The 13,369-nt window shown below is 42.5% G+C and overlaps 1 protein-coding gene across 3 annotated transcripts in view; it reads right to left on the bottom strand.

Annotated features, from left to right (window-relative positions):
* The window catches only part of OLFM3 (olfactomedin 3), a 147,926-nt gene that overhangs the window by 37,798 nt on the left and 96,759 nt on the right, over positions 1-13,369 (bottom strand). The window contains exon 1 of one of the 3 annotated variants that reach the window (XM_035122750.3): positions 12,669-13,036. The exons of 1 other annotated variant lie outside the window; for it this stretch is intronic. In XM_035122750.3, the coding sequence (XP_034978641.3) occupies positions 12,669-12,839 (171 nt within the window). In that variant the 5' untranslated portion in view covers positions 12,840-13,036. One more of the 3 variants, XM_088673781.1, reaches the window with a different exon arrangement.

The raw sequence follows: 13,369 nt of genomic DNA, 5'->3' as shown, positions 1-13,369 counted from the left end.
GGGGTCACGAAGAGTCGGACACGACTAAACGACTAAACAACAACATAGACAAAACCATTCAACACACCCAAGACACAACAGAGAAAGCATGCATTGGGCTAGAAGTTGTGCAGTTATGTTTTAATTGTTTTAGGAAAAAGATAGCATTGACATCTTTTTGTTTTAAAAAACGAAGAAGAAAGGTTTACATGTCTACAATTATTGGATTGCACACTGCTTGGCTTTTCTCTAGGGTTAATCTCACACAGCCCTCCCCAGACACAAGGCAGCAAAGGATTTGAACGAGATGCAGGAGTGTTAATAATTTTTAAAAAATAATCGCAGAAATATGAAGAAACAAGACTGCAAGGCATTTTTCTACCTCCAAAACCTTTCAAGCCTCAGAGGACTTTGTGAGGTAGAGAGTAGATATTGCAAAGTAGACTAGTCATTAGCAGAGCTGAAAATAGATCTGGGAAGCACACTGTTTTAAAAAAAGTCAGTGTCAAATTAAAATGTCTCACCTAGACTGGATATGCAGAGGCAGCAGAAAGTGAGGGTAGAATCCTAGTGGCAGTGGAAAAGATGGAACGACTCTGGACTGTGGTGATAACAACATCTTTTAATGTTCCTCTACAATTGAAACCAAACTCTCTCACTGCAAACAGAAAACTAGCACAGTAGTTGGAGGGAGATGCAAGCTCCTCCTTCCTGATGTGCTAGTTATCTACTTGTAGGGAGCTTTTACATGAGGGAACATGCAAAACCAGCATCCTTTACCTCCAGTCTGAAATGCCACAGCCCATTACACCATCGTTGGGCTTTAACCACCCAATTTCTACCCATATGCAAAGGGTCTTCTAAGGATGTGCTCTGTCCTTACTTTATAGGTGGAGGCAAGTAAGAGGAGCAGGCATTCAATGCTTTGTGGACATGCATGGGTACCGGACATATTACACAAATCGAGAATATGCATACTGACAATTACAACTAAGGAAATAGGGCGGCTTCTAAAATACATATCCCAGGTGTCAACAGCCAGTGTTAAAAGGTGCATCTTCAGCATACATCTAATGAATGTGCCATATACATCTCTGTGGAGAATGAATTCCACAAATTAGGGAGCTTTGCCTACTTCAAGAACAGGTGTGTATGAACTGATGGTTTAAGTTAGTGCTTTTATATATATATAAAACCTAACTGGGTTCCTGTACTTCTCTTCTGCTTGTAGCTTTCAGGTGGAACTTTTCCTTCAGTTATAATAAAGGAAGGATTTCGAAGTCCTGGTTATGAATTGCTCCCCGCCCCCCTGAACACAAACACAACAGCTTGCAATGTGCCATGTTAGTCCGCCCATTCCCTGATTGAGTCTTTTCATGTATATGGCGGGGATGGGCCTGCTAAACTACACACAAACACACACACACACTTCAGCATTTACTGTACATTGTACCAGGTACATATTAAAGAGAATGGTCAAACTGACAACAAATATATTTGAGGGCCAACCAACACCATCTGCACTGTGAGGAGGATGAAGAGAGTGAAGAAGGCAGCTGAAGACATCAGGATCTTATCCAGACGGACTGTGCCCTCCCCCACCTGGCCAGCTTTACAAGTTACAGCATTTGTCCAAGTTCTTTAAAATTCTAAACTGCCTCGGCAGAAAGGCAATATATAAATGCAATGAATGAATGAATGAACTGGTGCCTCTACAGCACAGACTTGCATAGAGTGCTCTTCACATTCAGCCATGAAGCCCACTGTGTGACCTAAAAGTGGAAGAGGGCATAGCTGCCAAGTTTTCCCTTTTTTCACGAGGAAGCCTATTCAGCATAAGGGAATTTCCCTTTAAAAAAGGGGATTACTTGGCAGCTATGGAAGAGGGGTGTAGAACTATGGACTCCTTGGAAGAAAGCTGGGAAATTAATAAAATGAATATATCAGCATCCTTTCAGAACAATCCTATACATGCACATAATTATAGGCCCATTGAAGTAACCATCCACACTACTAACTTAAAACATTAGAATAACTGAAAGTAAGGTAAAGGTAAAAGGTAAAGGACCCCTGGACAGTTAAGTCCAGTCAAAGACAACTATGGGGTTGTGGCGCTCATCTCGCTTTCAGGCCGAGGGAGCCGGCGTTTGTTCACAGACAGCTTTTCGAGTCATGTGGCCAGCATGACTAAACCAGAGTGCATGGAAACTCTGTTTACCTTCCTGCCACAGCAGTACCTATTTATCAACTTGCACTGGTGTGCTTTCTAACTGCTAGGTGGGCAGGAGCTGGGACAAAGCAACCGGAGCTCACTGCGTTGCGCAGATTCAAACTGCCGACCTTCCAATTGAAAGAACAGCTTATACACAACATAATTTTCATTCATTGTCATTCCGTCCTTAAACTATTGCTTATGTAGCCAAAATGGCAAGAGCCATACACAGAAGGGAGGTATCAGCAGACTTGGGTTAACCTTGTTTGCAGAAGTACTTATTTCTTTTTAAGAAAAAAAAACAACAACCCTGGGGATTGGGGATCCCCCAAAACAGCCCCATGAGGATTGAGCACCCTCACTGTCCATGGAATTCTGCCATACTGCTGAGAGAGGAAAAACAGAAAACTAGGTGGAAGGGAAATGGAATGGGCTGATTAGAAAAGGAGGACCGAGGAAGAGACATAGATATTTAAAGGTGGATAGAAGAATCTCATTGTCTGAATTGGTCATTTCCTGGTCACAATGTAAAGCTATTTTTATAGGTCCGGGGGGGGGGGGGGAGTGAGACCTGCCAAAGATTAAATCATAGATTTTAATTTAGTTATTACAGATGTCGTAAAATTCTGCCAAAAATGTAAAAGGAAGCAGTAATGGCTGCAACTTACAGCAATAGTCAGGAACAGAAATCAGTCAAGTGAATACAGTGGGTATTCATTCACACAGTTGTTTCAAGTCTGCAAATAGTACATAATTAGTAACTTTTTTTTAACAGTGCCCTGGCAATTCTTTTACATTGAAATGAATGTAAGTCACATAAGTCATGTAAATAGTTCTGTAACTTACACTGAATAGCAGACATTGAGAGCTATAACATAGTGTTTGGTAGAAACCGAACTGCAGTGGAATGGAAATGGTGCTAATTGTGACAATACAGGTCAGAATGCATATTGCTGCCTTATTGCATCTGTAGTAGTTATGACTGAGTACTAAGGTGTCTACCCCACCCAACTCCTCTGAGGCAGACAGGATTGAAGTGCCTAGAACCCTGAACAGAAGCAACATTTTGTTTCAGGGCTTTAAAAGGTAAAAGGACCCCTGACCATTAGGTCCAGTCATGACCGACTCTGGGGTTGTGGTGTTCATCTCGTGTTATTGGCCGAGGGAGCCGGTGTACAGCTTCCAGGTCATGTGGCCAGCATTACAAAGCCACTTCTGGCGAACCAGAGCAGCGCATGAAAACGCCGTTTACCTTCCCGCTGTATCGGTACCTATTTATCTACTTGCACTTTGACGTGCTTTCGAACTGCTAGGTTGGCAGGAGCTGGGACTGAACAACGGCAGCTCACACTGCCGCGGGGATTCAAACCGCCGACCTTCTGATCAGCAAGCTTCAGGGCTTTACCTAAGACATTAAAAAATAAGATTGACTTATAATTTTCTAAAAATAATTCAAATGCTGAAAAGGTAACAAATACAATCTGTTTTGTCACACAATCTTTTTATATATATATAAAAAAAATACACATTGCAAAGGGGGATTCAAACCATAGCACACACGACAATCACGTTAGCTCAGAGTGCATTTTCTGGAGCAAGAAAAGCTGCAGTTTCCCGGTAACAAAACACTGCAACACAAAGGCTGGGAAAGTGCAACACTCCCACCACAAAGAAGTGCAGCCTCAAAGAAAGATGTCTGGATCCTCCATAAAAAAGGAATAAGAAAGGTGTATTTATTATTTGGAAAGGTCCGTGGAAAGACTTGCCTTAGGGCTTTCTGGAAAAAAAAGGTTTAGTGCTGAATTATAGGACGCCCACAATGCTTTTTTATCCATTGTGTTTATTATTGTTACGGCGGAGGGCATGTGGTATAACAAGAACAATAAAAGCAAAGCAAAACAGAGCCAAAGGGACCAATGTTGATGGGTTTTGAATAGCTGGAAGCATTGGAAGCTGGAATAAGCCCAGCTTATCAAAGCTACAACTGTTTGTAACATAAATAAAACGTGGGGCCGTGAGATCTCCTTTCCGTTACCTGCTGATCTATTAAAGCTGATGTTGTGCAGTAAGAAGACACTGTTGCAGGTCTGTACAACCTACCAAGTCACATGCAGCCCAGTAGTCATCTATGGTGGCTGGGCAACCGGCCCTATCATTAGGCAGAATGAGGTAGCTGTCTCAGGTGGAAGTTGCAGAGGTGTACAGGTTGTAGTACAGAGGTGTGTGAGCCATGCAGCTTGTGCACTAAGCTAGCCTGGTGCCATCAGGTGCAGGGGAAGATGCTTCCCCATTTACAGCCTTGAAAGGTCTCAGCTGCCAGTATGGTTGGCTTTTGCACATGGAATGGTAGAAAGGCACCATCTTTGCCTAGGGTAGCAAAACATCTTGGGCTGCTGATGCCTATCAAATACTTGACAATCCCATAGATCCTCTTCCCTGCAAGGGAGTCCTAGGCAAGCAGTAAAGGCAGGAACTTTCTCAAGCCAGTGGAAGGCTGCCGTAAATGTACAGTGGACTGTGTTGACATTTGGGAATCGCAAATGTATAAGCTAGTAGCCAAATGGTGCTGTGGGAAGACTGTGATTTGGGGCCTGCCTCCATTTTGTTTTCAGCGGTGTAATATTTACGGTAAGTCGTCCAAAAGTCTCGGTGTGGTGGGGAAAATAATGGTGGTGATGAATACTATTTTGCAGAACTGATTATGGTTCTGCTAGCCAAAGGAACACGCAGGTTGCCACCCCTGACCACTAGAAGCTGGGATTCCTGCTCAGCACCCTTCTAGCTTCTGAAGTACTGCCAGGAACCTTGTCTGTACTTTACATCGGCAAGAAAACAAATTCTGAGCAAGTGCTGTTTTGGAAGCGTGCTCCTACACAGCAGTGAAGCAGGTAAGAAGAGCTCCTACCCCACCCTCAAGGACACCTCACGTGTGACATTTTAAAAATGTGCACGGAAGACATTGTTGTTTGACATGTACACCCAAAAAAGTAATGTGCAAATGCAATAAAAAAAAATGTTTGCAACATGCAGGCCCGTCAATCAGGGAGCCTTGTTTGGCTGCAGGTCCCTGTGGAGTGCATGTTTGGTGGCAACCCTGGGTTTGCTGCCATGTCATGTATGAAATATCACCGGAGAGAAAGGAATTGGCTGCAAGACTCCTGACTAGCAGCAGCTGAAAAGTGGACTGTGCCACTCAGCTGCCTGAAGCCACCCAGAGTGGCTGGGGAAACCCAGCCAGCTGGACAGGGTATAACAACAACAACAACAATAACTAACTGGAGGTGCCATATATCGATATGTGGTCCTTCTTCAGGCAGAGCTTGTGTTCTGCAACTGAGCTCTCCCTCCTCCCCAGCTCCGCTGCTGAGTAATCTATTGATGATCAATCAGGTGATAAACATGAATTTGTGACCAATCCCAACATATGCTCATGTTGTATCCATGTCTCATTCACATTTGCGCCATTCCCCGAGCTATTAAAATGTGGGTTGCTTATTTATTTATGACACTTATCTACCACCTTGCTGCCAAAGCACTTAAGGCAGTTTATATTTTATAATAATGACTCAGTAATGGATCACAAGCTTGCTGTGGCATTGGCACATCTGAGGCATGGAATAGGGAGCTCTGGGGCTGGTTCCTGCACAGAACGAATAAGCAAACAGTTTGAGGGTGAGTAACAAACTCAACTGCAGATGCAAAGTTACTGAAAAGCTAACGAGGGGGAAGCATTCTCACAGGTCTAAGCTAGGCTTATTCTCGCCAAGCAACAGCTTTGGACTCAGGAACTATGGGTAAAAATTCTTGCTCAGCTTCAGACTCAGTTGGGCATCTCTTGGCCTCAGTTCCACATTTGGAAACTGAGTAGAACAGTGATCGCCATTATTGTACGGATGAGGCTAAGAGATAGGACAGCTACGTATCACCTACAAATCAAAGAACATACTGTGATGGTGTTTATTTGCTCCAAAACTAATATTCATATCACAATCCTATACAAGTCTATTCAGAAGTAAGTTCCACGGAGGTCAGGGAGACTTATTCCCAGTTTATGGAGCAATCCTAACTCTGGGAGGCCGGTGAAATTTAAAGTGGCTTAAGAGAGGACAGCATAAAGTAAACCAAGTCCAGATATGAGGCTATTGCTAACTGAGCTGGTGTAAGCCCAGCAGAGGGAAAACTAAAATAGAATTTGACTTATGCCACCCATTTTGCTGGATTATCACGCCATGCAGTTGAGCTAGGAATTAGGATTGAGCATAAGTGTGTCCCTGCCCCCAGTCTGACACCTGTCACACTGCAGAATGCCTCTTTTTTCGGGGGGGGGGGCTAATACAAGCCTCAGATGAGCTAGCTTCAGACGAGCCAGGGTTGGTGGGGGTGGTGTCTTACACTGAACCAGAGATTCACTAGATCCTAACTCACTTATTCCTCAGAGAACCTTGGGTTTGGATTGCCTCCTAAGTGTGCATAGGATTGCAGCTTTCTTATTAATTTATACAGGGTCATCTATGTAGCTCATGGAGTGTCTCTACCCCCATCGTTCAGCCCAGATACTGAGATCCAGCTCTGGGGGCCTTCTGGCAGTTTCCTCACTCTGCAAGAAGTGAGGTTACAGCGAACCAGGAAGAGGGCCTTCTCAGCAGTTGTGCCTGCCCTGTTGAACACCCAATAATAATAATAATAATAATAATAATAATAATAATAATAATAATAATGCTGAACAAGATAACGTAAGCAGAATGGGAATGTTCCTTTCCCTGAAGGTATGACAATCCACATTTGGACAGCGAGGCAGACAGTAAATAGGATGGATTCTCAAAACCTTCCCTAAACCCAAAGGACATAAGCTTATGTATGAGACACGATGAGCTGGAAGAGTCCTCAGCATGTTGCATGCTGAACTAGTGCTATTCTAAAAGTAATCAAGTAATCACTACAAGACATTTTTTTTAAAAAAAAAATAACTTCCTGTTCATCTGATGCATATTTAGCACAAAGAAAATTCCTTAGGCACAGTGGAAGGGCATTGTGATTGGCTACCCAGGCTTAAATGATTGATGATATTAGGCTATATTTAGGCCACAGTGCTCTTGTGCCTTCTGTTTTTCCTTTATTATTTCCAGCATCTTTTGTGATTTTAGAAGGGCTGTTGTCCCTAGGAGAAATGGCACAGCAACAAACAGGTAAAGCTGGATTTTCATTTTCGAAAAGTGTTGATGCACTTGTTTTGCATCAAAGAGCCATGGCTCATTGGCAGAGCATCTTGTTTGTATGCAGAAGATATTCAGGTTGAATACCTGGCATGTCCAGGTGGGACTGCCTGAAACCCTGCAGAACTGCTGCCGGTCAGGGTAGACAATACTGAGCTAGTTGCTCTCATCACCACACCTAACATAAACTAACAAAAGCCACTGGTGCGTCTCCTGCAAATGCGGGTTTGCTGCTGGCTGGTCTGAGAAAAATCAAGGAAGCTGGGGGGAAATCTCTCTTCATGCAAAGGAAAAAGGATGCCTGCAAATCTTTAGGGCTGGACACACTGCATGAAACAGGGAAGGAAACAGAGTTATGAACAAGTAGGTCCCTGCCCTCAAATAGATTACATTCTAAAAACTAGCAGCTGGAAAGAGGAAGAGGAAGGACTGCTAAAGGTAGTAAGAGATGAATGAGAACAAATGGAGGTGTACATAGCCTTGGCTAGTTAGAACTGGGTGAGATTCCTCCCTATGTGAGTTTATGTTGGATTACCTTGGAACAGAGCCAAAATATTTCTGAACTAGGCTTATTTCCTGAGCGAATCCAACATTTTGAAAAGGAGAATACCATTCCCTCTTGCCAGCCCTCTCAAATCTCCAGAAAGGACCTCCCTGCCAGCTGAGACCTTCCAAACAACTTCTTCCTTCCCCTTAAAGATATTAACAGCTAGTTGTGGCAGTTGTGGAGGATATACCAAGAGCCGGGACATCAGGGAAAGGATGGAGGAACTAACTTGTCTCCCTTTCCCCCCTCTCTTCATGTGATGCTATGCTGCTGCCAACCACTATGTCTTTAAGGGAGGATGGGAGAAGATTGTTCTGGTTATCAGGGGAAGGTGGAGGAAGATGTTTTGGAGATCAGGTGAGGCTGGTAGGAGAGAGGCTGGGTATTCTTCTCAGGCTTAGATTTCAGCCGGATCTGCAGCTTGCAATCTCACCTCTCTTTTGAGATGATATTTATGAAAATGCAGGTCCCAGATATGACAAACTTTGACATTATCTTTAGAGCGGACATAAAATGAAGGGGTTACACCAAAACAGGCAGGCTTCGAAGAAAGATCTGAAAGAAGACAGAAAGGCTGCCATGTATTTGTAGATATTATGGTGATGACTGTTATGTTTATTTCTGCAGCGCTGTCCATGCCCTTGATGCTTTCCATGAACTAAAGGAAGACTGAGAAGTGTGGCATGAAAGATAAACTTCAGAGGGAAGTGGGGGGGAGAGAGACAAGGGAAACAAACTAGCAGACGGAGGCGAAGAGAGTTGAGACTATGGCAACATGAGATGAATGGGGGCGAATGAAGTTACTTTGACTTTGTTTGAAGGGGTTTGGGTTACTGGTACAATGGATTAATAAATCAGAATGCATTGCCACAGTATCAAAACTCACTGAAATGGAAGTGAGAAGGACAAGAAGCTGAGAACAATTTGAGAGCAATATTATTTATATGAAACACAAGTACAATTCAGAATGCATGTAAAGCAATCTCACTGCTAATTATATCAAGTTGTTGTCATGGTTATTAAACTAAAATTTGTATACTGCCCTATACTCGCAGAATAATATCACAATATAAAAACACAAAATACACAATCAAAATAAAACAACCCAATAACCCCCTGCAACACATTTAAAAAAGGGCATTGAATGCCAGTCAACCAAAGGCCTGGTTAAAGAGGAACATTTTTGCCTGGTGCCTAAAGATTTATAATGGGCCTATGGACTGTAATAAAGCTGTGTGTGTATAATGAAGGCGCCAGGCGAACCTCCCTGGGGAGAGCATTTCACAAGTCATGATTCATAGAGGTAATGGTGAAGGGTTATACAATAGTGAATATGTGAGTATGTGAGTTCTATAGGTTTGCATGTTCATAATATAGATGCCAATGTATGTGTGTTGAGTGTGTGTGTGTGTGTGTGTGTGAGTGTGTGTGTGTGTGTGTGTGTGTGTATCTAGATATAAATACACAGTTGCGGAATAGCTGTACTCCAGCCAAGCTGTTTATGTTTCTCATCGTCTGATGATAACACGGTGACATGCTTTTAGTTGCAATTGCTGGAGTTCAGATCTCTAAGTGGAAAAAATTCCTGCACAGGTTCCACTGAATTGAAAGTGGTAGGGATGACAACAATGAATGCAAACTTTCTATGGAAACAGCCTCATTTGTTTCAATAGAAGACTGGCCACTCAATGTATACTGGCCAAGTTTTTGGTGGGCGGGGATGGGGCAACAAATTCCATCAAGTTCAATAAAAGCAGCAACTGAAAAAAGGAAAAAAAGGAAATATTTCTCCAGCCCAGTTGGGGAAATAATAAAGGTAAGTAGATTTACAGCTCTTCCTTTATGATACAGTATGTGCAGCAAAATATCTGAAAAGGTACCAAACTTCATAAAAAGACAGCTCTTTGCTTCACATTTGATAGTTTATTTCGAGTTTATCTATGGTGGATTCATAATCACCACCCAGTGCCTTCTACATACAGAGAACATATTGCTAACTGGTCCACAGTAAGACATATATGCTATTATTTCCTTATCATTCCCCTGAACTATGAGGATTGCATTACTGTTGTAGGGGCTGCTTCTGTAGGGATTGCTGAAATGATGGAGGTGAAGTGTGTTGGAATGTGATATCTGGAGATATTGTGTGCCGGACATCCTACACACACACACACACACACACACACACACACACACACACACACACAATCAAATACAAGCTGCTGAAGCAAGAAGGAAAGAAAAAAAAAAGAAGAGAGTGAGAAAAGAGTGACTAAGGGGTGGGATCCAAACTTTGTTTCTATCTGGGGAATGGAAACTCACCAGCCTACTCTAAAGTATATTCATAGCTGCCAAGTTTTCCCTTTTCTCGCGAGGAAGCCTATTCAGCATAAGGGAAAATCCCTTAAAAAAGGGATAACTTGGCAGCTATGAGTATATTGGCCCAGGTTCTAATCAGGCTGTCCTGACTTCTATCTCTACATTTGTCACGGTCTCTTAGATCCATCACAGGAGTCCTCTCACACAGTGGTACACAGTAGGACATTTTAGACTGAACTTAGTGGTTCCTTTAGATGGCAAGGTATATCACTTTGCTTACTTTTACATGATCTCACACAGTCACCCTCTCTTTAAAGAGGAAGGAGTTTTACTAGACTTACTTCAAAAGCCAACCTGCTGTGCTATGTGGCCCTCTGCACTCATTCTGTTAAATTTCTGCCCCCAACTCCTTTCCTGGTGGTACCACTGCTTTCAGGGTCTGCCAACAAGGCAGTTATACTTGGAGGCCTGCTCTTGGATCAAGATTAAATTCCAAAAATTGTAAATTTTGAAATGAAGTCAAATCATATATTAAAGCCAATTTTATTGTAGGTTCTACACTTCTTGGCTTCATGTGTCTCCCAGTTTCATTTTTTTTTGGGGGGGGGAGGGAACCAAGGAAATCATCTGGATCTATTAATCTATCTAACAGTCACCCATCCTCAAATGTGTTGGGACAAGGCATATCACATCAACCTTGCAAGGCTGGTTGGGCTGAAATTGGTTAAAGGCCAGCCAGTTACTTTTGTGGCTAAGAAAGAATTTGAACTCAGATACCCTCTGCCTCCCAGTGTATCCTTTACACCACACAGGTTTTCCAAATTTGCAAAAATTAATAATTTTATATTCATTCAACATATAATTGAGAGAAACAGTGACACTTCGTCCCCTTCCTTCTAGCTGTAACCTTAATTAAACCCATTTAGTTTTTTTCATCTTACTGCAGTCAAAAATAAGGACACACACACACACACACACACACACACACACACACACACACACACACAATGTATAGCCTCAATCCATAACTCGATACAGCTCATTTGAGGTCTAAAGAGCTACATACACTAGTTCACCTTAGGTGAAGAGCTGATCCATCAAGTTTAGTAAGTCAAACTGGGTGCACAGTTTAAATAAACTCACATCTTCCCAGAGCCCCAGTAGGTACAAAGGCAATAATTCAGTTGTATTTCTTGAAAATAATCAGAATTGTCTCCCTTCTACACACAGTCTCCCTGAAATCAATAGGGCTACATTAGAAGGTCTTTAAAAATAGCAAAACAAGGAGTCCAAATGAACAGCACTGGAAGCTAACTACTATAATTATCTTCCTCTGTTCACAGGCTTTTTGGCAAATTCAACATTGATCAGTAAATTAATCACATCTTTAGTTTTTAAGTGAAATTTAGCCCCAAGCTGTTCTTGCCCCGATATTTGATTGCAATTACACGGCATGTTAGCACAGGTGTGGAGGAATGATTCCTCACAGATATTTAGTTTAAGTGCCTTCTCTTCAAACTTTCATTAGCTCCTCTTTCATCAAATGAGATGGCAAAGAACCCAGGGTTCACCCCTTCCACCAAGCTATTAAGCCAATATTAAGACCACAGAACGAGACAGATAAAAGCAATTTTGAACTGGCTGCTCTTATGCTGGAACAAAATTCCCTGGCATGCATCATATATGAACTGCAAGTAGTCATAAACGGGAGATTAAATCCATAAGGAAAAGTAGCAGAACATCAATAGCTGGTAAGCTGGGAATAACAATTGGCATTCTTTCCTCGCCAGATTGCTCGCAAGTGTGTGTTTGTTTTCTGGCCAACCGGTAAAACTCCTACTTTTAAAATATTATTTTGTGATATTTACATGCTGCATTGAAACCTGGCAGAAGCGGGAAGGTGGGAGGGGAGGAGGGAGAAATTATTCTGCTCTGCTGCATATGATAGTTTTTACAATAAAATAAACATAAAAATAAACAACTCTGACAGTCTAATCTATTTTACTCCACATAACCACGACAATATTTTTTGTTTGTTTTTGGAATAATAATAATCCTGCACATGAAAACAACCCAAACCTCAACATCTAGCAATATCTTGCATCTTGCATACAATACCCAGGGTTTTAGACAAGTATTCATCAAGCTCACTTCAAAATCTTCTCCTGCAAAGATCCTTCACAACTGTTCTGAGGTTCTAGGGTCCACCTCGCAACATACATCAATTAAGAGCCTTGGGAGGTTTCCTACTTAAAACAGATTTCAAAAGGAGATTAAAAACTTTATGAAGAAGGACTTCCCAGTCTCTTAAAAAAGAAAAATAAATTGCTCTGAATGTCTCTTCCCCCTCCCTAGCCCTCCTCCAAACGAAGCCCTTCAAGAGATTGCAGTTACTTACTAGAGTATTAGAAGTGGACAGCCTGGTGGTGTTTAGTCCTACCAATGATGGGAGCGTTTGGGACATCCAGTTAGAAATCATTGCCATGGTACTAAGGACAGCACCAAGCTTGAGCAGTGGAGGACTCATTGCTGTGGAGGCTAATGAGTTTTCATAGTGACTGATTATCATCCTAGTGCAGGCTGGCAGGGAGAGGCGTTCCTGCAGCTCACAACATCCTCAGCATGAAAGGGGATCAGCCTCCCCAGATTTAATCATCCACTAAAACACACATCTAGGCAGCCTCTCTCTCACTCTCTCTCACTCTCTCTCTTCCCCCCTCCAGTGCAGCTCCTAGTCTCCTTTCTTATATCACCACACACTAAAGCAGGCTGGCCACAGACACACAATCCTTTTTATATGCCTGTAATTATTACAGCTTCCCTGTGGAGCGAAGGAAAGGGAGAGGGAGTGGGGGGATGAGAATGGAAGGTTCTAAGGAATCTGTTAAAATCTAGTTAGCTCAACCAGTGGGAGATGACTAATAAAGCTGCCGCGCTCAGGGCAGGCACCAGAAAAATAACCCAATACAGCTAGCTGATGGGTATGCAAGAAAGCCTCTTCTGATTCACAGACAATTATTTGGGTGGGCATATAACCCACTGAAGAAACTGTGAACCTATGGTCGAAAGTGGTCCTGAATGCTTGCCTGCAGGTCTTGT

The sequence above is a fragment of the Zootoca vivipara genome, chromosome 7, assembly GCF_965207765.1.
Source record: "Zootoca vivipara chromosome 7, rZooViv2.hap1.1, whole genome shotgun sequence".
In the NCBI taxonomy this organism is placed as follows: domain Eukaryota; kingdom Metazoa; phylum Chordata; class Lepidosauria; order Squamata; family Lacertidae; genus Zootoca; species Zootoca vivipara.
This window is presented reverse-complemented; position numbering and strand designations above follow the sequence as displayed.